Source organism: Podarcis tiliguerta, assembly GCF_965153285.1.
Source record: "Podarcis tiliguerta genome assembly, chromosome: 1".
NCBI lineage: Eukaryota > Metazoa > Chordata > Lepidosauria > Squamata > Lacertidae > Podarcis > Podarcis tiliguerta.
In genome coordinates this window covers 57088740-57113076 of record NC_139534.1, presented here as the reverse complement: position 1 = coordinate 57113076, position 24337 = coordinate 57088740, and the positions used below count along the sequence as shown (strand labels likewise).

The 24337-nt window shown below is 42.7% G+C and overlaps 1 protein-coding gene and 1 long non-coding RNA gene across 7 annotated transcripts in view; one reads left to right on the top strand and one right to left on the bottom strand.

Annotated features, from left to right (window-relative positions):
- The window catches only part of LOC310666525, a 37464-nt gene that overhangs the window by 5379 nt on the left and 7748 nt on the right, over positions 1-24337 (top strand). For 2 of the 3 annotated variants that reach the window (XR_014505947.1, XR_014505949.1), the window contains exons 1-2: positions 47-424; positions 901-1189. The exons of the other annotated variant lie outside the window; for it this stretch is intronic. This is a non-coding gene — a long non-coding RNA (uncharacterized lncRNA). Of the gene's footprint in view, positions 1-46; positions 425-900; positions 1190-24337 lie in introns of those variants that run through there. 3 annotated transcript variants of the gene reach the window in all.
- The window catches only part of DAGLA (diacylglycerol lipase alpha), a 91274-nt gene continuing 81249 nt past the window's right edge, over positions 14313-24337 (bottom strand). For all 4 annotated transcript variants that reach the window (XM_083416914.1, XM_083416916.1, XM_083416915.1 and 1 more), the window contains one exon: positions 14313-24150. In XM_083416914.1, the coding sequence (XP_083273040.1) occupies positions 23223-24150 (928 nt within the window). In that variant the 3' untranslated portion in view covers positions 14313-23222. The remainder of the gene's footprint in view (positions 24151-24337) is intronic.

The following is a 24337-nucleotide window of genomic DNA, read 5'->3' as shown; positions in this document are numbered from 1 at the left end:
ATAATACTGTAATAAAAGAAATTTTATTATTTATACACCACCTATCTGACTGGGTTTCCACAGCCTCTCTGGGTGGCTTACAGAATATATCTAAACATAACAAAACATCAAACATTATAAACTTCCCAATACAGGGCTGCCTTCAGACGTCTTCTAAAAGTTATGTAGTTCTTTATCTTTTTGACATCTGAAAGGAGGGTGTTCCAAGGGTAAGGTGGTTTGGAATCCAAGCCAAAATATGGTATAAGGGCCTTGCTGAAGTAATTTTATTTTACAAATACAAATATTGAGTTAGGAAGCAAAACAAGCTTACACTGACATGCATTGAACGCAGAGTAATACTATAAATGTCCACACTGTACTCAGTTCAATGGTGGCAAAGGGTTTACTTAGCCAATGGGGCACCCAAACTTTTATTGTTGTTGTTTAGTCGTTTAGTCATATCCGACTCTTCGTGACCCCATGGACCAGAGCACGCCAGGCACTTCTGTCTTCCACTGCCTCCCGCATTTTGGTCAAACTCATGCTGGTAGCTTCGAGAACACTGTTCAACCATCTCATCCTCTGTTGTCCCCTTCTCCTTGTGCCCTCAATCTTTCCCAACATCAGGGTCTTTTCCAGGGAGTCTTCTCATGAGGTGGCCAAAGTATTGGAGCCTCAGCTTCACGATCTGTCCTTCCAGTGAGCACTCAGGGCTGATTTCCTTAAGAATGGATAGGTTTTATCTTCTTGCAGTCCATGGGACTCTCAAGAGTCTCCTCCAACACCATAATTCAAAAGCATCAATTCTTCAGCGATCAGCCTTCTTTATGGTCCAGCTCTCACTTCCATACATCACTACTGGGAAAACCATGGCTTTAACTATACGGACCTTTGTTTGCAAGGACCTTTATATCCAAGTCTAACCTGAAATCAAGTTTACGTTGTTGGGAGAAATGACTCAAAGAAAGGACATTATCACGTGTATCATGCAACTGCCATAGAGGAAATTCTAATTTTAATTTTCTAAATGCAAATAGCATGTGTGGAAATACAGGTAAAAGACAAAACTATAAAAACAAAAATGATTTCAAAATGTCTTCTTGTGTTCATTGCTGAATGTTCTACCTTCTGTTTCAGAAAAGCCTTGCTGAATCTGGTGACTCACTTCTGCATAGATGTTATGCAAGTGTGCTTGCTATGGTAGAAAGTAAGTCCCAGAAAACTCCCTGCAAGTAACTTCCGAGTAAATAGGTTTAGAATCAATGCAATTAGCACTGGGTCCAAGTTTCTTCCAGAGACATCTCCCTAATGGGGCATCTTTGTCAGTCAAATCTATTCAGATATATATTTCCAAAAAAAGAAAGAGGAAAAAAATTGCTACAGACTTTAATTTTTAACTTGGGTTTGCAAAACCTCTAAACTTTCTCCCTTTTTTCTTCTGAACAGGCCGGGAGAGGATTAATATTTCTGTTTTTCTCCAGATGTGCTCACAATCAATAATATAATGCCTCAAACACACACGCACATTACAGTATCTAAATGAAGTTACAGTTATCTGACCACAGTTAACCAAAGGCAGAGGCCCTGCCAGGCAAAGACTGTGGGCCCATTCTCTTCTGGGCAGATAAAGCACACAATGAGGTTTTGTCCAGCCCCACAAACCAATTCAGAATGGCAGATTCTCTTATATATATAAATATATTTTTCTCTCTTGCACAGCTGTGCAGTGACCAATTCTTCTCCAGGGAGGGGGTGAGAGAATGGGAGGGGGCTGAGGTTTGGGGAGAGTAATAGGACTATTCTTTCAGGATTGGAAAGCAAAAGCTCAGCAGCCTTTCCCAACCCCCCTCCCCGCCCAGCCACCCCAACTCTTTCTGTTAAGACAATTGTTATCCTTTACCCTTTCCCTTCCTCTTCCCTCCCCATGCCCTTCATAGAGACACATTTCAGGCAGCCGGGAAGGAATCAAAACATTTTTGTTGGTTTATTCCATTTACAAAACCGAATTCAGTACTACCATATCCAAATGTTTCCCCAAATCAAGAAATGGGGGGATGTAACAGCTGGTTTCTGTTCTCTTTATGAATCCGTGAAACGAAGTCTTTAATTCCCTTGAATGTAGGGGAAACGACACTCGCACTGCAACCCAGGGCCATAAAAATGTGAGACTGTCGTAGGGAGAAAAGAAAAAAGAAGCTTATCTGCATCCTATGGCTGTAGTTTCCCAAGGAATATTTAAGTAAGGAACTTTGCCCAAAAAAATTGAGTCTTTGCACCCAAACATCATGGCTGTACACATGTTTATTGATATTTTAAAAGAATTCTAAACATTCTTGGAGCAAGACTTCCTTTTGCAGATACCATCCTCATCCCTGATCAGCAAGCCTTGCTCTTCTCTATATTTAGCATTCTAGCTTTAATTATTTCTACTGGCACATTGACACAGCTAGAAGTTATTCAGCGACCCCAGATATTTTTCCTCCTTTCTCAAATTGTGTTTCATAAGGGGGCTCAGTTTACAAGTTGCAAGTTTTTTGGCTGCAGTGCTATGAATAGTTATTTATGAATAATCCTCTCTTCTTATTGTTTTTAAAGCATGCACTGTTAAGTCCAAAGTACATTTATATGTGCATAAGCCCCATTGAACTTAATGGGATGTTAGTCTTAGGATTGTACTGCATCCTGCCCCCATGCTCCGATGAAGAACAGCAGCTGTAGGGACCAACTCTGACCAGGATTATAATAGCATGGGGAACCAAGGGCAAAGCTCCCTCCGCCCCAGTGCCATGATCTCGATTCTGCTCAGGGCTCCCTGTGGCAACAACTTGTAAAAGAAAAATCTTGCACACCAGGGGTATCCACGTGACACATTTTTTGCAGTTATCTGGATCTTGCATCTCAAGACAGAGGAGTTCCTTGAAGTTTTATACAGGGCTTTCCTCTGCTTGGACAATAAACCAGTAAACAGATGTAAAGACTAAGTCTCTCATTATAAAGCGTGAGTTATGGCTCTGATTAGAAATGGGCAATGATAACAACATTTTGGCTGCGAAAGAGACACTGGCCATAATCCAGCAGAGACAGGCGCCCTTATGCTTCACCAATTTCAGTTTTGTCTGATGTGTGACAGTAATATAACCACATAGCAGATGCAGGAGGAGTGTGGGCGTTTGGGACACAGCAGAGCCTCTCTCCCACCCCTACCCCGGTCCTTTATTGAGTCTTGAGATGCCAGATATGTTTGCCACAATAAGCTGCGTATGAGGGAAGATGCCTTTTGTCATCATTTGATGCAGCAGGTAGCCTTAATACCCTAAAACCACTAAGTTGTTCACTCCTAGGTCATTGACATTTTATTGGGTTTATTGGCTGTCGTTGCAACAACATTTATGTAATTTGCAGCCAAGATTGCTCTCTTCCTGATGAATGGTGCCAACATTTATGGATGCGTGGGTGAGAGAGAACCACCTGCTATTCTCCTGAGGCTGATTGACCCACCCGTATCATACGAGTCCCAGTAGTAACTACTGAGTAGCTGGTGAAATCTGCCTTGTGCCAAAGGCAGCACTTCTGTTTATAGAACTGGTGCCAAGGTTTACAGAGAAATGCAACAATATGCTTTTCTACCAGTAGGGCTCCTAAATATGCATATTTAAAGTTCAACTATTCTTCTCTGAACTTTGATGATATGAAATTAGGTACAATGGTCTAGCACATCCAATTATATCCATTCTTTGGGAGTCTTTCCTCCCCCCCCCCCCCAAGAAGGAGTGATCATTTGAGGATCTTAATTAAAGTCAGTGGGAAGTCAGCTTACCTTTAATGGTCAGGCAGCATTACAGCCTGGGGACACCAAACTAAGGAGGATTGCAGCCTGCCTGCAGATCGGCCAATTGCAGGCAGCAATTCCCCGGGGGGGTGGGCCCAACTGGTTAACGGGCGTCACTTGGGCCCACTCCCGGGGGGATAAATTGAGGCCTGCCCAGGCCTCCTTCCCAGTTTGTCGTCACACACCTTGGTGCCCACTATGTCTTTGAAATTATGTGTTAGCATGAGGGACTGAGGAACAACAGATTTTATATTTTAAGAAATATAGGAGCAGCTGTTGTTGCTGCTTGGTCCCAGTCCTGCATTCTGCAACCTGCCTTGCATGTAGTGAGGGTCCTCCGGTTATATCTGTGCCATTTCTCCCTCAGCCCATCTTAAATACAGCTGAAAACTCCAGGCTTTAGGTAATACCATAATTCCCACATTCCCCACCCCTTTGTTGCTGCCCCTGTTTTGTTTTAATGTCAAGCCTAAGGAAGAGTTCCAGGAGCTCAGGAGCTGGCTCAAAAATTGGAGACATTTTGATTGGCTTTTGAAAAAGATACTACCGTATTGATGCTTGTGGGATTTTCCCCTAATGGATCACTGTGGCTACCTACATTTTTTGTCTGCTTTCCACAGTAACAGGCAACTTTATACTAATTACCTAAATTTTATCCCACATATCCTTCAGAAAGGACAGGGTGTCATCTCTATAGATGTCTTGTCACTATGTCCATTTTAACACCTATTTTCTGTAGGGTGTGACAGTAACTCAACCTGATATCAGCATCTGCATTGTCACTGCAAAATTCTGGGAATATCCTGTGGTTTTTACATGATAAAACTCCCACTGACTCTTCAGTTAACTGCAAAAAGCTGCTCCTATAATTGTGAGGCACTGGACATTACATACATCAAATGCAAATTTGACCAGTGTGATTCCAGCTCTAGAATTCCATGAATCTATTATTCTTTGTACCAGCAAAGCTGCCTAACACATGTGAAAAGGTGCAGTTTTCAGAATTAGGTGTATTTTGTTTATGACAAGTGTTTTTGCATCATTTCACAAGCTGGTGTTCAGCAGCAGAATACTTGCAATTAGTTTGTAGCCAGGAAACCAGAAAACTGCAAGTCGTCCCCCCGCCCTCCTGTCTTATATTTTGGTCTCTCACACAGTTGGCCCAGCCTCTCACACAGACATGATTGGAAGAAGAGCTCTTGGGCATTTAAGAAAAGTTAGCCTCACAGCTGAAACATCCAGTTTCTACTTGAGATTCACTACGTATGCCTATTTAGTTCTGTGTATTGCTAAGAAAAAACCACCATGGCGATGTACAGGAATTCGGCCAGAGAATAGCTAAGGCAAGAGAAAGCTTTCAGTAAACAATGTTCATGCATCTGGTTCATTGCGACTGAATGTTGCTTTTGCAAGTGGCACCAAGGCCAATATTTGAATGCCTGCTGTACCTTAGCTAATCACCAGCACCTCATTGGTCACAAGTGAAATACATTTTAAAAACTGCTTGCTTTTGTTCTCAGTGCTGCACTGACAACATTCAGAAGTGACAAACTAAAGGCTCATACTATTAATGGTACTATTAATATACCTAGCCTCTGAGCTCTAGGAAATCGCATGGGCAGAAGCACAATGCGATGTGATCATGCAGAGAACAGCAGCAGCAGCAGCAGAAGGAAAGAGCGCCACCTGCTTGCAAGAAGAAATATGATCAGTACTTATCACATTTGCAGTCCGTGGCATGGAGAGGGCTGTATCACATACTAAAGTTTTTGAACATCTGCATTATTTATCTCCAAATAGTGAAACTGCCATGGGCAAAGTAACCCCGAGGGTTGCAGCACTTAGCCTCATTTCCAGTCATAGTGCTGCTCCCCATGTTCAGAGGTGGTACTCCTCTGATTACTAGTGGCTGCTAGCAAGTAACCAGGGGAAACTGTTTTTTTAAATGCCTTGTTCCAGGCTTTTCAGAGGCATCTAGCTGCCCACAATTGGAGACAGGATGCTGGACCAGAGAGACCCTTAGCATCTGTCCAGCAGTTCTCTTCTGATGTTCTTTATATGCTTCCCATATAATAAAACAGCAATGTGCAAATGAATCTATAGAATGTGAGTATGGCATATGCCACTGAGAGTTTTGTCATTCTTTTCTATCATTCTACTCATTATATTTAGATACCAGACACAGCAGGGGGTTGCTTTGAATTCTTGCTAAACTTTTGAGATATTTTGTTAGGGTTTTTCTGTTCTTTGCAAGCCCTCTGCCCTGCCACTTGAGCATTGTTTTCCTACTGGTTTTAATATTTAGATTTTAATGGGGAAATATTACTATTACTATTATTGTAGCTGGTTGTTTTTTACACCCGGCCACAGCATTTGCTGTGTTGCTATCGCATGCCAGCTTAGGGTCATTCAATGAAGGTTGGGCTTATAAATCCAACAAGTAAATAAATATTGCTTGTGCAGAGAGTATGTGGCTGCAAAGGGCCTGCAGAGTTCTAAATGGCACAGGGAACCTGCACAGGTAGAAAAGGCTCCCCACATTTTATTTATTTTATTTTTATAAAAGATTTCTTAGTTTACAAAAATATGTGCATTGTCTCTTTTCAAGTTGTGTGTTCTACAGTTCAGTTTCATTTGCTGTAAGACATTAGTGTTACATGCAGTATTAGGTTGGGAAGAAAAGAGATGGAGGGGGTGGGGTGGGGTGATATTGCTTCTTCTACTTAAGTGTACATGTGGGGTTTTGTGTCAGCGTCACTTGTATGGGTTCTCTTACTATTCGCTTGTTATATTTCCTGGGTGGTGAGAGAGGTTGGGGGTGGCCTAGGGTGTGGTTGGTTGTCTTTGATTGGCGGTAGTGAGATTTGTTTATGTGTGTGAGGGGGTGGATTTTTGGATCAGGTTAGCCAGATTGATTCGTATGCTGTCGGCAGATTCTTGTCATTGTCTTTTGGGCTGTGTATGTGATAAAGGCAGCCCTGTTTAGGGAAGTTTTTTTAATGTTTTAATGTATTTTTAATCTCCTGTTGGAAGCCACCCAGAGTGGCTGGGAAGACCCAGCCACATGGGCGGTATAACTAATAAATTATTATTATTATTATTATTATTATTATTATTATTATTATTACTACTACTACTACTACTACTACTACTATTAAGGGGAGCCATTTGTCCCCATGTCAGTTTCAGTTTATTGGTTAGTTTTCCTAGTAAGGCTGTTTTTCATACTATTTGATACCATTGGTCCATGTTTACTCCTGACAGTTCTCTCCAGTGTCTGGCTATGACGCTTCTGGCTGCTGAGAGTAAGTGGGTTATGAGCTCTTTATACTGTAAGTGGGCATTGTTATCTTGGAAGATATTCAGTAGGGCCAGTTCTAGGGTGATTTCTAATACCTGCTTAGTTATTTTGCATATTTCTTGTATGACTGATGTCCAGAAGAGTTGGATTTGGGGGCACTCCCACCACATGTGGAGGTATGTGCCTGTGGAGGTGCAGCCTCTCCAGCATTTTGGTGAGGCTCCTGGGCGTATCAATGCTAGTTTCTGTGGTGTTAGGTACCATCTGTAAGTGAAGGTTCCCCACTTCAGAGGTTCTCTGGCAACAAGTGACAGTCCAGGACAGGTTGTGCAACTGTGAGATAAATGCTAAATGGTGAGCCCCTTTGCATCCATGTCACCTTTCTGCAAGAGTAGTATGAAGCATGTGAAGAGGGCTATAAACTGACCCCCTGCTCCAAACTAGGGGAGTATGTAAAATGTAATATTACGTTACACAATTCCAGTTATTTTTTGTTTTGCTGTTTTTGTATCGTTCTTAAGATATTTGTTATATTTTGTGTTTCTGATACATGGTGGCTTTTTTAGCCACCGTGAAAGTCTTAGTATTGGTCAGAGTAGTGGGGTACCATTTTTTAAAATCAAGTCAAGCAAGGATTTTGAGGAAGCATATCCTTTGGAGCCCTTGGGAGAAATCCTGGGCCCTGAAGGATTCCTGCTTGCCCTCATTCATTTGCTTGCTGAGCCAGAGTGGTTTGGAGTGGCTCCAGTGCATAGCTGCTCCAATGCTTTCCTCCCTTGTCTTAAAGACCAGACAGTAGAGTGTGCAGCTTAGTGGGAGGGAAATCCTGATCGAGATGGACCACTGTTGAAGCCGAGAGCCCCCTTAATTCCTCCTCAGAGATTTTCCTCCACTGCTTCAGGACTTGGAAGGGATTTATCATGCTTTTAATATTCTGTTGGGAGCCACCCAGAGTGGCTGAGGAGGCCCGGCCAGATGGGTGGGGTATTATTAATATTATTATTATTGGTATTCTGATGGAGAAGGACTGAATGGCTTGGAAAATCAGATGAGAAAGGTCTCCCTTTCCACTTTGATGTTGAGCAATATGTTTAGACGTTGCTGTGGGTGGGGGGAGCTTTTGACTTCCCGTCTGAAAAGCAGATCCCTTGTTTTGCATTGGAAGCTGCTTTTGACACCTTCCTAAGCAGCATCAGAGGAACTGCAGTTAAAAAGGGTGTTCAAAGTCCTCCTGGAAACACACCAAGTTTCAGCAGCCTCCCAAGTGCCCAAGCCTATGGAACTCCCATGCTGGTACTGTGGGGCTCTGTCAAGCCCCTGGCTCATTGGGGAGCTCCAGGCAAGGAAACAGGCCCAGAGACAACTGGTACAAGTCTTGTGAAGGTGACCAAGCACATAATTGTGCCTTCCATGGTGGTTCAGTGAGCTTTTCATAGTGGTATCAGGGTTGCTTCGCCTACTGTGTTTAGGCCAGCCTTAGAGCCCTCTGGTGATTTTGCAAGACATTTTGAAGACAAGATAGTCCATTGCTGTGTGGACTTGAGTGCCACCACTGATACCATGTCTGTTGTACAATGCATCCGTTTGTTATTGATGCCTGCCTAGCACATGCTGTCTTGACCCATGCCCATCATGGCTGGTTCTTGCTATGTATGAAAGGTTGACTGGGTGAATTCAGGGTGTGATGAATGCTTTATTGTGTGATGAGGTGGTTGTTGTTGTGGTGCTTCATTTTCAGATGCTACTGGATGGAAGTGATTATCTCAAGTCACTTCAGACTTTGTTCAGGCCCTGTTTGGGGGCAGCCTCAGCCTTGCTCACTCTGACAGATGGTCTTTTTGAAGGACAGGAAGAGTGCAAGTGTGGATTCTCCTGGATCTCTCCTTGACTTTTGTTAGCATTAACCATGATAGTCATCTATGGATTGGGAGCTGTGGACACCACTTTACACTGATTTTGCTCCTACTTACAGGGTCAGTTCCAGAGAGCAGTACTGAATGACTCTGGTGGTTGATCTCAGGTGCCACAGGGCATGCTTTTGTCTTAAGTGCTACTTAAAATGAATCTGCTGGGGTAGTTTGCTCTACAATTCTATGACTAGAGATCCAGGTGACCCATGGCTTGGATCAGCTATTCCCAAATTCAGTGATCCACAGAGTTAAGACAACATGGTTTTCGTTTTTGATGTACTTTGTATTTTTCTGTGGCGAACCACCATGGGATCTTTGAGCCCAGAGCGGTATACAAATTTTAACAACGACATCATTTTACACAAGTGTCCCAAAATCTGCATTGGTTGCTTATTAGTTAGCAAGCCAAGTTCAAGGTTTCAGTGACATTTAAAGTCCTAAACAACCTCGGTCTACAATCCTTAGTGGACCACCTCTTAGTTTTTAAGTGTTTGTTTTGTACACCACTCATTCTTATTTATAAGATATAGTTGTGTTTTGCTTATATTTATTTTGAAGAAAATTTATTTGAATATTGAATTTTGTTCTATTGCTTTCATGTAAACCACTCAAGAGATGTTTATGAAATTATGTGGTGTATTTTTTATAGATGTTTATTACAGGAGAGTCAGTAGCTTATTAAAGAACTTTTCTCCTTATGTTTGCCATGAGGAACATTGTCTCCTTAAGCTTACAGTTTCAAATGGTAGACTGGAGAGGTTACACATAAGAAAGTGCCAGTCTCTTGTGTCAACCGACAATTGTGAAGAGATCTCCTACTGAGGAGCCACACAATTTGCCATTTGGACATGGCAGGCTAGAACACCAGAATATTGTGCTGTGGTTTGCATTAGTGCTATAACTTTGAAGGAGCAGCATAGGAACAATTTGAGATATCAAAAGGCAAACTGAACTGCATCAAGATCATAGACACAGTCTTACCAAGATTATATAGGAGTGTGTGAGTATAAAAGTGGATGTCAGACCAACAAGGCAGCCTCATATCCTTGTCTGAATCAATGCACCCTCAGACAAATTTGTTTCCCCATTTTAGTTTTGTGTTGCTGCACACCACCTTCCTGCTTTCTTCTGTCACTAATTTGACCACCCACCCACCCCTGCTATTGGGAGTAGCTGTGTGCCATTCTGCCCACAGGTTTATACTTTGATCTAGTGCTGGGGTTCCCAAAGTTTCTAGCTCTGGAGGTCACTTGAGACAACTGAAAATTACTGAGGCCCACCAGCCACAAAATGATGGCAGATGGAGGCAGAGTTTGGCATAATCAGCTGGCAATTACTAATGTCACTTTCTATTGATATCTAATCAATATTTGGGAATTGCTTTTCTAAAACACCAAAACACTTTTCTTGTGGCAACATTCTGTAGCTCAACTATATTCAGACATTTGCTCCAGAGGCATTGTGACAGCCTTCCCAGGTCACAGGCTGTATGTAGAGAAGGCTTTTTCTTCTATATTTTTCTCTTCCTACCTCCATGTGTCTCTCAACGTATTTTTACCCATCTCCTGTGACTTATTCTCCCATTCTTCTTTCACACTCAGTTAGTACCATATCCTCACCCCCCACAACTTCCAGTTTCTTTCATCTTTTCTCCCTGGTCCTTTTACATTTCTTCCTCCTAGAAGTTTCCCTCTCTTATCCAATCCCTTTCTATTCCTCGGTGGCTTATCTGATGATAACAGCAACCACTTTCTTCTCCGTTTCTAATTTCCTTCACCATCTTCCCTGGCCCTTTCATCTCAGAGAGGGGAGACCTTCCTTCACTTCTTCCGCATCTCCTGGGCATCTTTACAAGAAACTGCTGGCGATAGCATTGATCCAGCCAAAAGGCTGTGGTATGGCTAGGGGGCAGGGCAGATAAGGGAGGAAGCACTGGACAGATTGTGGCACTGAGACCCACTAATGGGTCTCAGCCCAGTTTGAGAAACACTAATCAAGAGAATCTGATGGCGCAATCCTGTGCACGCAGTTGTAAGCTCTATTGAATTCAGTAAGACTTAGTTTGAGCAGACTCATACAAAATTGTATTGTTGGACACGTCCTGTCGTTGAGAAGTCTCCCTTACCTTACTGGCAAATTCTTTTGGCAGTACTGATGTCCACGGTTGATCTTCAATATTACTACAGTGGATCAAGATTTCTCTTTCACTGTATGCCATGCCTGTGTGCTATAGTGCAGCGAGGGATGTGAAGCTATCTGTCATGGATGCTTTAGTTGAGATTCCTGCATTGCAGGGAGTTGGACTAGATGACTTGCAGGGTCCCTTCCCACTCTACAATTCTAGGATTCTAAGCAGTAGAAGCCACACAAGATTTGTGTGCATTTAAAATGGAGCGCTGCATGCCCTGGTTAATTCTGGAAGAGCTAATTTTGAAGGTGGCAAAGAATCAGGGTACAACAGGTGTGTGCTATGTGTGTGGATACGGAAGTGTATTGGCCATGAGCAATGCACTGTGTGAAGGCATTTAAGATAGAAGATACCAAGATAACTCTGTTGATACTCTCATCTCATGGCTTGATGAATCACAGGACTACAGCAGCCAAGGGAGAACCCTGGAAAATCCAGTAGCCTTGTGAAAATTAGCATATGTCCAATGATGACAGCCATATTTTAATGATATCATTTTTACAGGATATTCTGTCTGGGCTTGATTTCCAGGTAAATCCGTTCGCCAATGTGTGTGATTTAGAAACTGTTCAAATTCTGCTTAGCCACAGACTCACTGGAATCCATTCTCAACATATCCCAGTCTCAATTCAAGTATGTAAAATGGGAACCATAATAAATCAGAATTGGTGTAAAGTGCAGTTTTAATGTGCAAAGCTAGAATGACAACTTGCCAAGTTAGTATCATCCATTGACTTATCAAAACATGCTAATTCCCTCTTGCTGGAATGAGTTACTAAAACAGAAAAACCTAATTTACTTATGGTTCCATGGATACATCCCTCTCAGCATTTTGCATCAATTGCTCCATAACAGACCTTGTGCAAAATCCATTTGCATTTTGTGGAATGTTGGTACTTAGTCTGAGTGCTTCTTTCCTTTGCTGCTGATCTGTTAATGGGCACATTGTGTTTATTAAACTTGTGCCTGTTATCTTTAGTGTGCTTTTGGTTTTGTGGATTATCCAAGGTACCCTTGGGAGAAAGGCAGACTATAAATATTACAAATATATTTTTAAAATTAATAATATTCTATATAGATACCTTCTTCGTACTTGTGCAGATGCAGAAATTACTTACCAGAGGGTTAAGCGCCATGATCACTCCCTGTCTACACCAGTAACCACATATGCTTCTATTCTACTACTCAAAATTGTGAGTAGCTAGTATTGCTAGTGCTTTAACCTGACGGGATGTTAAGGCAGCTACACTGGCTAATTTTACAAAGCCATTTTCACTTTCTTGCACTTTGGAACTCCCCGCCTATTGAGATCAAGCAGGCGCCCTTCACTGAACTTTTTCCAGTGCCTGCTGAAGACATTATTGTTTAGACAAGCATGCCCAGATGTTTAGAAAGGTGAGGTAACTTTAATATGTTTTAGTATTTTTAACTTTGTATACTTCAAAGTATGGTTGTGAATTTTTCTTGATTTTCTTGTTTTCTTTTTGTGAACTGATTTGAGGGTTTTTTTTTAACAATCAAGTGGTGTATAAATTTTATGAAATGAATAAAATAAAAATAGTGGTTACAATGTATGTTTTCCTTAGTTCACTTTACGTTTGGGTCTGTTATGTGTTGGGCTCCTGTTCCAAATCCCTGGCATGTATGCATGCCCAACAACATGATGCAAGAAGCAACTTGTGTGCTCCTGTCAAGCTATACTATAGCAATTCACTCAGTATGTTTCTTCAAATTGGACAATTTATGCACACACTTACCCTAACATTTTCCTGGCTCACACAAGTCATATTTTATATGCTACCAGACACATACCTGCTCTCAGTACCCAGTTGCAGCCCTGGATGTCTGAAAGTTTTAAGCTATGTCCATGTTTATTATTTTAATCATGAGAGATTAAATTTGTAATAAATTGTGCTGCCATTTTAATTGTGATAGTCACTGGACTACTGCACCAGGGGTTTGATGACTACCTTTCAGAACAGGATTCTTTTTTAAATAATAATTTCTTACAGCATGTAAATTAATTTGTTTTCATGTTTTTCCACATCAGCCTCTCTTCATTTCTGTGTTGTAGTTCATTTACTTTACCATTTCCAGGTTAGGCTCATCATTAAAGGTAAAGGTAAAGGTACCCCTGCCCGTACGGGCCAGTCTTGACAGACTCTAGGGTTGTGCGCCCATCTCACTCAAGAGGCCAGGGGCCAGCGCTGTCCGGAGACACTTCCGGGTCACGTGGCCAGCATGACATCACTGCTCTGGTGAGCCAGAGCCGCACACGGAAACGCCGTTTACCTTCCCGCTAGTAAGCGGTCCCTATTTATCTACTTGCACCCGAGAGTGCTTTCGAACTGCTAGGTTGGCAGGCGCTGGGACCGAACAGCGGGAGCGCACCCCGCCGCGGGGATTCGAACCGCCGACCTTTCGATCGGCAAGCCCTAGGAACTGAGGCTTTAACCCACAGCGCCACCCGTGTCCCTCATCATTATTCCTCATTAAAATAGCTTTAGGCATTTTATCCATTAATGGCTGGTCCATGTGCTTTGAGTTTATTTTACTTAATGAAGTCTGCGAAGGCAATTTAATACTGTTTCTTATTTACACATTCTTTGCCCTCTTCCCGGATACTGTCAGTTGTGTGTGTGCCTGTTAGTTTTGTGGTGTTGTTTCATCTGTGGGGCAGGCAGACTTAGTGAATGTTTGCATCTACATTACATACTGTTTGTGCCAATCCAAAGGCAACCATTTTTTCCATGTTCTGCCAGTCACCCTCCTGGCTTCTGACACCCAGTAATTGGTTCGTTTTTCTGGGCCCTAATGACAACATACCTGGCTGCTACCTTTGTCTCTGCTTCTATTAACTGAGAGGTACCTGGTTGGCTGCTGTTACAAAGCGGTAGACTAGATGGATACTCAGTTTGATGCATCATAGGCAGTTTCTTTTTTTTCTTTATCCATCTCTTTTTGGAATGCTTTAACTTCTGCTACAGTGCAGAGGCCCAATTGTGCATCTGCTCTGAAGGGATATAGGGAGTGGGATCTGTTAAACATTCCAACCGTGCTTCAACCACCATTTCATACACTGAGGTAAACAAGGTACAGAACTGTTATATACATATATATTTATATAATATGCTATAATAATTTGTATCTTTCTTTACAGCAATCTTAGTTAATATCTTTCATACATAGGTAAAAAAGTCACATGAGAATGGCACATGTAGGGTGCTCAGAGTCCCCTACAGCCTCCATGCTGGGGCAAATCAGAGCAGGGATCCAACAGTTAGCATTCCTGGAAGGGGTAAATGAGTGGTTTTGCAAGAAACGGCAATGCACAGACTCTTTGCTGCCTCTCCAGTGATTGCATACAAAGGCTTTTAGAATCCATGAATGGGAACTGGAGGACATCAGGATCAAAGGCATTAGGTGGAGACTTCTCACTTTTCTCCCACAAAAGGGAAGAAGATTCCTATTTAAATAAATCAAGAAGCTGGAATCCACTGGTAAATGCCTGGCTCCAATGTGCTCCAGCAAGAGGGATAAAAACGGGAAAAGGATACAAGCAGTGAGGCTTTCATACAGAGAGACTGCTGTAGAAAGAAAAGGAAGGAAAGTAGTTTTCTGTACACAAACCTTGCAGAATAACAAAATAAAATTAAAGTTGGTAATGCCCCTCATATAGGCAAGAGCCCAAGATTTCTTAAGACAAAATTGAGTGCTCCACAACACTGATTCCACATTTAAGTGTGTTCCACTCGAATAACAAGGAAAGTGAGCATATTAGGGTAAAGATAACACTACCTGGGCTGTTGCCCCCTACATATTACTCCAGAGGGCAAGCAGGTAGTTAAGATTACAGATGTACCAATGTAAATTCAAGCTAATTGAAAGGATTCTAAAAGACAACAACATCCCTCTCATCATGCCCAGCATCCTGAAGGCACCATCTGACCACCTATAAGTGGTTGATAAATACCATTCAATAAAGGTGACCATCAGAACTGGGATACAAGTTTTTAAAATGACCTTTCCCCCTAGAATTCGAGCAGTTTGGGAGAGAGAAGTAAGGGCAGGCTACTACATCATGTTCTTAGATAATCTGCAAGGTAGTGTCTGCCAGCAGGCACCTCTGACATGCTGATATGAACGTTAATGGTAATGTGTGTGGTAGTGCTTTATCAATTGCATCTCCTGTGTGATAGCATTGGACTCACGACACATCCAAACCAGGCAAATACATGACAGACCATGCAGTTAAGTACCAGTAAGTCAGTCTGAATGCTAACATGGTGCCTGGGACTGGGAGGAATCCCTTCAGTAGCACCCTATGCAGCAGAAACTCAGGATCTTGAACATCTGGGCCTCAGAGATGTTGTGATAAATAAGAGATACACAAAGCCCCAATAAATGCATTTTTTTTTCAAAATTATGACAGACATTGTCTAATTGTCTAGTTTCTCCAGAGGCATCAAAAATGAACTCCCTTATGCTAAAAAAAAAAAGCGTTAGACAACAAAGGGCCCAGTCATTCTTCATGGATAATTGAAACACGGGGATCAAAGAAGGGGAAATTTCTAATACCCTGGTACAAATGTCTTCTCTCAATGAGGCAATTGCTCCAAAACTCACTGCAGTACTATTCAGGTGAAGTTTATTTCATTACGAACCCTTATCAAACACAGTCAGCTTTCCTATTTTCAAGGAAAACTACCAAACATCAGGGCTGGACTATGGAAGTTCTAGATATGCTTTGCAATAATGTGTATACATGTATTGCATGGTTTCACTTCTTCTACATGCTGCTTTCTGGCTTGCTCCCTCACTAGCACAGATTACCAATCAAGATAGTCAACAATCTCATCCAATAGGATGACTTCTATATATACCACTGGGCCTGGGGAAAGCCTACTTTAGACAAATGAGGCATTGCTATTGGCACTTGTTAAGACAACCTGAAGGAGGAGAGGACACTTGGGAAATTTGGCAAAGCCTAACATCATGGAAGATGAGGACGTATCTCCTTCACATTACATGAGAAGAAACGTGACAGTACAAGGAGAGAAAAGAATGAAAGCACTTGACACTGTGTCCTTTCCTTGCATCTCAAACTGACAAACAAAGGCACAACAGAAGTGTGAGAAACAAGAGAAAACAACACAAACAGCAAGGCAGTAGTGAGCTCAAGAACAGTTGTGCACTGTCTAAAGTAACTTGGGTTTCGTCACATTCAGTATTTTGTTCATAGTTTTCTTCTTGATCTCCCAATGAATTGATGTTATCCTGTTGAGTGAGTATGATACTACATGGCTGCAATTTATATGATGGGAAGCTCAATGCCTCAACCCTCTGCACAACGAACTATGGCTAAAAAGAAATGTACCAGACATGAAATATGGTGAGAGACCAAAGATGGAAATGCCATTAAGTATACCTAGGGTTGCCATATGTCTAGGAATTCCTGAATATGTCCTGTTTTGGGGGTCCTACATGCCCATCCGGGGGGGATTTTACATTTTAAAGCAAATGTCCTGGATTTGGTTAAAAAAAGAAAGTGTGTGTGCACTGGTGGCTCTGGTTCAGGCAGCTAGGGCAGCCTGTGCTCTGGTTCAGGCTTGGTTCTGGTGCTGGCAGAGGGGCTATTGCCCTAAAAAAGCTCAACAACTTTTTGTGTCCAGATTTTTACCTCTTGAAATATGGCAACCCTAGCATCAGTGAAATAGTACTAGCCCCCAGAAACAGCTACTTGAAAACTATTTATACAGGCATCTCCCCACTTACGCACGTTCAACTCATGTGTGACTGTATATATGTGCAGTGCTGGGAAATAATTAAATAACTTGATTAAAACTGCAAAAAGGCACAGAAAGTGCAAAAATGGCCTGAAAACAGTGGGGGAAAGTGCAAAAATGTCGCAAAAAGAGCAGTGCCATCAGTAGCAAGTGAATCTGACCCACAGCCAAGCACTTGGGGGCACTAGTGTTTACACACACACCCTTGCCATTGTTTCCAAATCATCCTCCAGCAGTGAAGACGACTGAGAGCCATTGCTACCATTCATACCAGTCTGGAAAGTGCTGCTGGTTTTTTAAAGGGTTTTTCAGTGGTTTCCAAAGGTTTAAAGGGCGTTTACAGGCTTTTAGGATGGTGTTCCCCACTATACATGATTTCACATATATGTGTGGTATCCTGGGATGTAACCGCCACATAAGTGGGGAGGTGCCTGTACTTCTAGACCATTCTAATTCATTATAATCATCATGTGACACAGTCACTGTTTCCCATTTTACAGATGTGAGTGAGGCACAGAGCACATGCTGACTAATATGGGCCTTGAATCTAGTTCTCACAGATCTTTCTTTAACCCTCATTGGATAACAGTGCCACAATAGGAGAATCTTCTACTTGAACATGTGGTAGCTTTACTTTAGTTTGTATATACCACAATTCTTTATGAACTGCTTCTTAGATTTGACATAAAGGCCTCTACCAACAGATACATTTTTGATCTATGAAAAACTAAACGAAATCATGCACTGCAATCCTGAATGAAAATCAGATTTAACAGGTGCCTTATACTGAGTCAGACTATTCACCCATCACTGTCTTACACTAAGAGGCAACAGTTCCACAAGTTTTTCAGCCCTGCTACCTTGAATTAGAGAAGGCAGGAATTGAATCTGGAACCTTCTGTATGCAAAACATGTGATTCCCCACTGAGTGATGGGTGCATTTTTGTCTCCATGAAAAGATCCCTACCACTTCATTCTGCAAAACAACAACATGGAAGACCGAAGATATAAATAAGCTGGTCACACTCCCCTAAATCTGCCTATGCCAGAGTAAACCATACTGGGCTGGACGGAACAATAGTCTAAGTATAAGGCAGCTTCAGAGGATCAGATATGTAGGATTTCATCTATAGTACTATACATGTGATAGCTCCAATTCAGCTTCAGTGCCACATACATTCTATCCTCACATAATGGGTGAAGGGACATCCAAGTTATTGCCACCACTCCTTTTAGGCAAGCAGGGCTGTTTGAATGATTTAGTGCTAGCTTGTTTTTGAACAAAAAGCAGTCAGATGATTGCTCCAGCAGTGAGCTGCAGACTGTGTGTGTGTGTAACCCCATAAGTACTTAAAATTATGCTAAGGGGAAACAGTGTGTTTTTCATAGGTACTATTCCATACATCAGGGGTGGCCAGTCTATGAAGAGACTGCGATCTACTTTCAGAATTAAAAACTGGCAGTGATCTACCAGCTTTTTGGGGGGTTCAGCTCAAATTTGGTGAGCTTTTTTTAGGGAGGAGAAAAGCCCCTAAAAAGGGACAAAGAGGTTAAGTCACTCACAAACAGCAGCACAGAGAAAGATCTGTCTCTTCCCTTCCAGAGACCATACAACAATGGAGGGCTGGGCGAGAGGGCAGGGTAGGAGTCAGTTTTAGCCACGCTAAGGAAAGGGAGCCAGAGATCAACCGTGATCTACAGTAGGACATCCCTGCCATACATATATGTGAAACTCATGCAACCACATTTCATGTGACAATCAAAATAACTATAAATATCTAGCTGGGAAAAGAATCACATTTCCCAAGCACAAAATGCTGAAGTCTTGAGTACTGGAGAAACACAGCATCCTTGCAATGGAAGCATTCCACTGGACGAAGTCCATAGCTCTGAAATGTGGAGAAGGTTAGACAACCTGTTGCAGCAATGAGATGCACCCTGTGCTAACCAGGATGAAATGTTGGAGACATAGGAGATGTAACATTTATCAACAGGATAATCAAGTGGGGAAAATCAGATGTGGAATGTAATTGTTTGAAGAGGGAAAAGGTACCGAGCAGAATTAGATAGGAAGTGCCAAACAGAGTTGAAAAGGAGAGAACTTATAAAAGCTATTACCACAGGTTCTGGTTTTAAGTTCCCACTCCCCAAATTCAATGCATGTCTCAGCCCAAAAGCACTTAAAAGGACTGACATGGCATTGTATGTGTATTTGGGAAAGTTTGAAAGTACCCTCTGTTGGAAAAGAATAAAAGTGCTCATCATTAGTCGCTCTGCTAGTAAGAGAAGTATTTCTCCCAGCTGGGAGATATCTTTTGTTAGGGCATCTTTGGCAAAGCTGCATCAGCATCTATATGAGGCCTTTGATCACCTATTTTAGTTTTTAAAGTGAACGAAAACCTGCCTGGGAGTGTGAATTAATTTGCTGCATCTGCTCTAAAGCTTCAGCGGAGTGTGCAATTCCACCCAAACTCTACTAGCCCACTGACGCTGGGTGAGTAAAAGGGTTGCAGTGACTTTGCTACAACTAGGAACTGCTCAGTTAATGGCTATTGCTTCAGATACATTCCTAGCACTGAACCGATTGCATATTGAAGTTTTAGATAGTTTTCAAAGGACAGTCTAAACACCCAAGGTGCTGAATAAGCAGGGAGAGGACACAGCACCTTGGGGATGAAGCCCAGAGGCAAAGCCATGAAGGATCTTTTAAAGCCAGGTAGAAGAGTTGGAAAACCAATTTATCAGAGCACAAGCAGGATGCAGTGTGCGTGAAATAGGTACCAACATGTTTCAGGGGTGAAACTCAATAGAAACTCAGTATGTGTGTCAGTAGTATGGCATTTTCTAGTTCTTTCCTATAACTACAAGGGATATGGGTATGCTAAAAATAAATAAATAAAGTGTTGGTGTGGAGTGTTGGTGTAGTCATTGGCCTTTTAGTGTAAAACAAATTAAGTGCTAGAAGACCCATTTTTTCAAGAAAAAAAAAAGACAAATAAGATGCTGTAATGTAATGCAGCAAATAAACTCAACTCCTATTTTTATACTTGCCTCTCCTGCTGAGTGCAAGCGTTTGATACACCTGAATCTGTGTATTTTCCTTCTTCCAGGCAGAAGCCCAACAGTCACAAAAAGCACAGACAATCTGGGACAAACACAGTGAAGACAGTCTGATTCCTGCTACCAGTGACAAGGAAGAGGATAACAAACACTCTTGGGATACAATCAAACAGCTTTAAAAAGTAACAAAACCCATGAAAATGACAATGAACTGGTGCTCCGGTCAGGCACAACATTGTAGTGCAATAGCTTGTTGCATCATTCACAATCTGATCACCACCAAATGAACATATTCAAACCTTCTCCAAGCAAAGCTGTATCAACAGCCTCTCATCCTGGCTCTCCAAGCCTAAAATAATCATCTCAGGCAGGGGTGGGGGACCTGCGGCCCTTCATCAGCCCCAACCAGCATTACCAACAGTCAGGGATGATGTAGTCCAACACAATCTGGAGGGCCATCCTTGTCCTAAGGCAGGAAACCGCCTGCTCTCCACCTTTGCAGATTTTCAGATTCATACAGTAGATATGCTGCACGTACAGACACCCTTCCCTCCCCCCTACATTCCCATGACCCACAAGAGCTGGGAAGCTTCCTTCTTTTCTATTTGTAAAGTGCTTTGAAGTTTAAAGCGCTCTCTAGGTGCTAAGTATTTGCACTGAATCGTAGCTTGATTCACAAGGCAGTGCTCCTCAAGATTGGCAGACTGATTGAAGTGGCATCAGCTGCTCAAGCAGCCTGTCCAGTTTGGTGAGCTTACCCTGCTGTAAGTACCTGCAGCTTAAACTCTGCAACACCGCTGCATCCCAAAAGATCCTCATAAACCATGCAGTTTATTATATGCTTTGTCCCAGAACAATATATTCCTGCTGTGTCTTCCTTAAAGAAGCATATTTTATCAGGCTAGTTCTGATTTACAGTAGCCTTAGTCAACTAACATGAACCAATACAGCTGCTATTGAGAAAATGGGAATACTGAAGAGCTAAATTATTAAGACAGATTGGCTCAAGCCTAAATCATTAAGATTAATTGTTTGAAAACTGGAATTTTATCAATAAAAACTGTTTGCGCTTCCAATGAAAAATTGTTTCAGTGTAGAAAGGAGGGATTTACTCTTCTGTCATGTTGACCACCAGCATTAGGCCACAATTCACAATTGCCCTGCATATTGCAGAATCATTTAATGTTATGCGGGTGTACTATCTTACACCCATGTATTTGCAGTCCTATCCTATGCAAGTTTATTCAGAAGGAAAAGTCCTGTGGAGTTCAGTGGGGACTGGTTTCCAAGCTAGCATACATAGGAGTGTTAAAACATGAAAGGCAACGAGTCCCTAGAACCTCCATAGGAAACAAAACTAAGGCTGCAACCCTGTACTCACTTAGCTGGCAACAAGGACTTCTGAGCTCAGTGGGACTTACTTCCAAGTAGACACATACAGGATTGTGCTATTAGTCACCAAGAAAACTGGAAATTCTCCCACTCGTTTCCAGTTCTTCCAAACAAGCAGCCTTTAAACCACAAAGAGGCACAAGTGGCTAGAGCTTGTCAGAACCTTCAGAGTGCCCTTTGTTTTGGCAGCCTGCTTGGGGACCTGAGGCCGCAACCTCAGGGAATGTGCCAAGTACCTTCTGGGTTGCCATGCATGGGTCATATGCTGTGTATGGCATACGAGGCTGTAGAGGCCTATGGTAAGAGTTGTTCTTTCACATTAATGCTACATTCCGATATGATATGACTTGTAGGTCACAAGATGCTTAACTTCCTACGTAAAAATTATTTCACTCCTAAGTTTCATCACTAGAAAATACTTGCAATTTTACACAGTGCCGCCATGTTGTTGTGAGAAGATCTCAGATATGAGCACTGTTGCAGGACTAGTAGCTGAGATGCAATGTCGTGAGTTGTTCTGATGTGTAGTTGGGTGATGCTGATAAGCCCCTGATCGTAGAGTGGCTGAAGGAATGCATATGCACAGGGTTAATCCTATCACCCATCATTACTTTCTAAGAAGGATTTATAATAACAATGCTTCTTAAGGACCCAAGTTGAGGGAGAGATGGGAATGCAGAGAACATTCGTCCCACTCAGGCAGGTGTTTCTCATACACTTAGTAACTACCTCCCCAAAATGCTTAGTAGCTTTGTAAACATACATGAGACTTCAATGCACAATATAAGTCCATCTTTTCCCTGAACTCAGGGACAGACCGCCATTGACCTTACGTGATACTGCCAGTGAATGCAAGATCAGGAATGGGGACAAACTGGCTCTGGGCACCATTATGTTTTGGGGAATAATATAGGGCACTGGCAAGCCAAAAGCTAGTTTAAACCAACTGATTCATGCAAATAGAGATGAAAATTCTGTCAGATAAAGCAAGATTGTCACTAGTTCATAGTGATCTGGGGAGCTGTGCAATGCTGTGAGACCCAAAATACCTCTCATGCCCTCCGCCCCACCCTCCAGTACATGTACTTTCTTCTCAGAAGAAGTCTGGTTATCACTGAACACAGAGCTAATCAGGGGAGCAAAACACCCGAGCCCCGGCCCAATTTTCACTGCACCCAGTCAGGATCGGGAGTGGGGGGGACTGCATTCCTCTGGAACACAGCCTTAATGGCTATAAAACAGGAGAGTGTGTCTGATTATTTTTTTAAAAAAAAAATCACAATGATGACAATGATGGACAGGTGCTTGAGTCAAACATGATACGCTAGTGCAATAGGGCCCAAAGTCACAATCTCCTTGATTCAGACACAATTCCAAGGACATTATCTGACCCCTCAGCTTATGTAGCTCTGGTCCTCTAGCCTGTGGACAGTAACTTCCTAATTTCAGCAGGAAAGGCAGAGATCCTGCCTCCTTCTTAAAAGAAATATGCTGAGGTAGGGAAACCAGTCATCTAACTTCAGTGAACAAGGTCCTCAAAAAGCAGCAGGCTGCGTTAGGCAGTGATTTTCTCCCTAACTAAAGAACACAAACCACGGTGTGGCATCCTTCGTGCTGACCTCCACTGTGGCGCCATTAACAAAGCACCTAGGAAAGAATGCCACCTTTCCCCATGCATCTTCCACAACTCTCACCTGCCCAGTGACCAGGTCCTCCACGTTTTATCCCATGACTCAAAGTATGGGATTGGCTATTTGGGCCCTTCTCTCCTACACTAGAGGGCTGAGATCATGCAGTCCTCTTGTTTGGCAGGGCTGGTCATATTGCCAGTGGGAGTGGAAGTCCGGATTTTGTCAGTGGCCAGACATTCCTGGCTACTCATGCCTGTAGGAGTGAGGTCCATAAGCTCTCCAGAAGAACTCAGAGGGAAAGAAGGGGAAACTGATATGCCTGAGGAGGGATCTGTTGAGCCCGCAAATAACCTGGGGGGCTTTGGGACTAAGTTGGGCTCATACTGTGCTCTTAGCAGGATCTCCTGATCACTGACAGACTTGGGCATCTCAGCAAAATCACTAGTGCTGTCCGATACCATCATGCAGTAGATGTCCTGGAAGGAGCTGCTTTTGCTGTCCAGATTAAAGAGGCTGTCTATAAACTCGGCAAACTCCAACACTTGCGGACTGGGGTCATCACTGAGCCTCCCGTTCTGGAGGGTCAGTTCCTCCTGAGCAGTGAAGGAAACGTGGTCTGCATCGCTGCCAGCACCGCCGTCACTGCAACGCCGCTGAGGAGTGGTGTCTCCACTGTTGTGCAGGGCCTCAGGAGGCTGAGTCTCCTGGGAGTGTTTGGAGAGGCTGTCAGCAGCAAGCAGCTCTGTCCGTGAGCTGAGGGAGGGGTTTTCCTCAGGGATTGCTGGGTCGATATAAAAACAGTGAGTCTCATCTTTCTCCATGACTGCATGGAGGCTGGGTGAGCCGCGGATGCTACGAAAACCAGAAGAACGCCTTGAATCAAAGCTGTAGATGGATTCATTATCCGACAGGCTCTCCATTGTAGCAAGAGGAGCACGCCGGTCCTGCAGTTCAACAGACAGGCGTTCCTTGGTATCTAGAAGCAGCAGCTCCACAGGATCCTTCTGCACTGGAGATAGAAGCTTGGTCTCATAAAACCCTTCCAAACTGATTTCAGAGTGAGCCTTACTCCTGCAAAAGGAGGAGACAAAAATATGAGACTAATACAAGGCTACACTATGATCTCTTGGAACAAGCCACAGAAGAGAACACCGCAGACACAACTCCTCATTTATGACATCACGATATCCACCAACACCACAGCAGTTATCACATAGCAGGAAGGAATACGTCCATCAGGGGTCTTTAGTAGATCTTT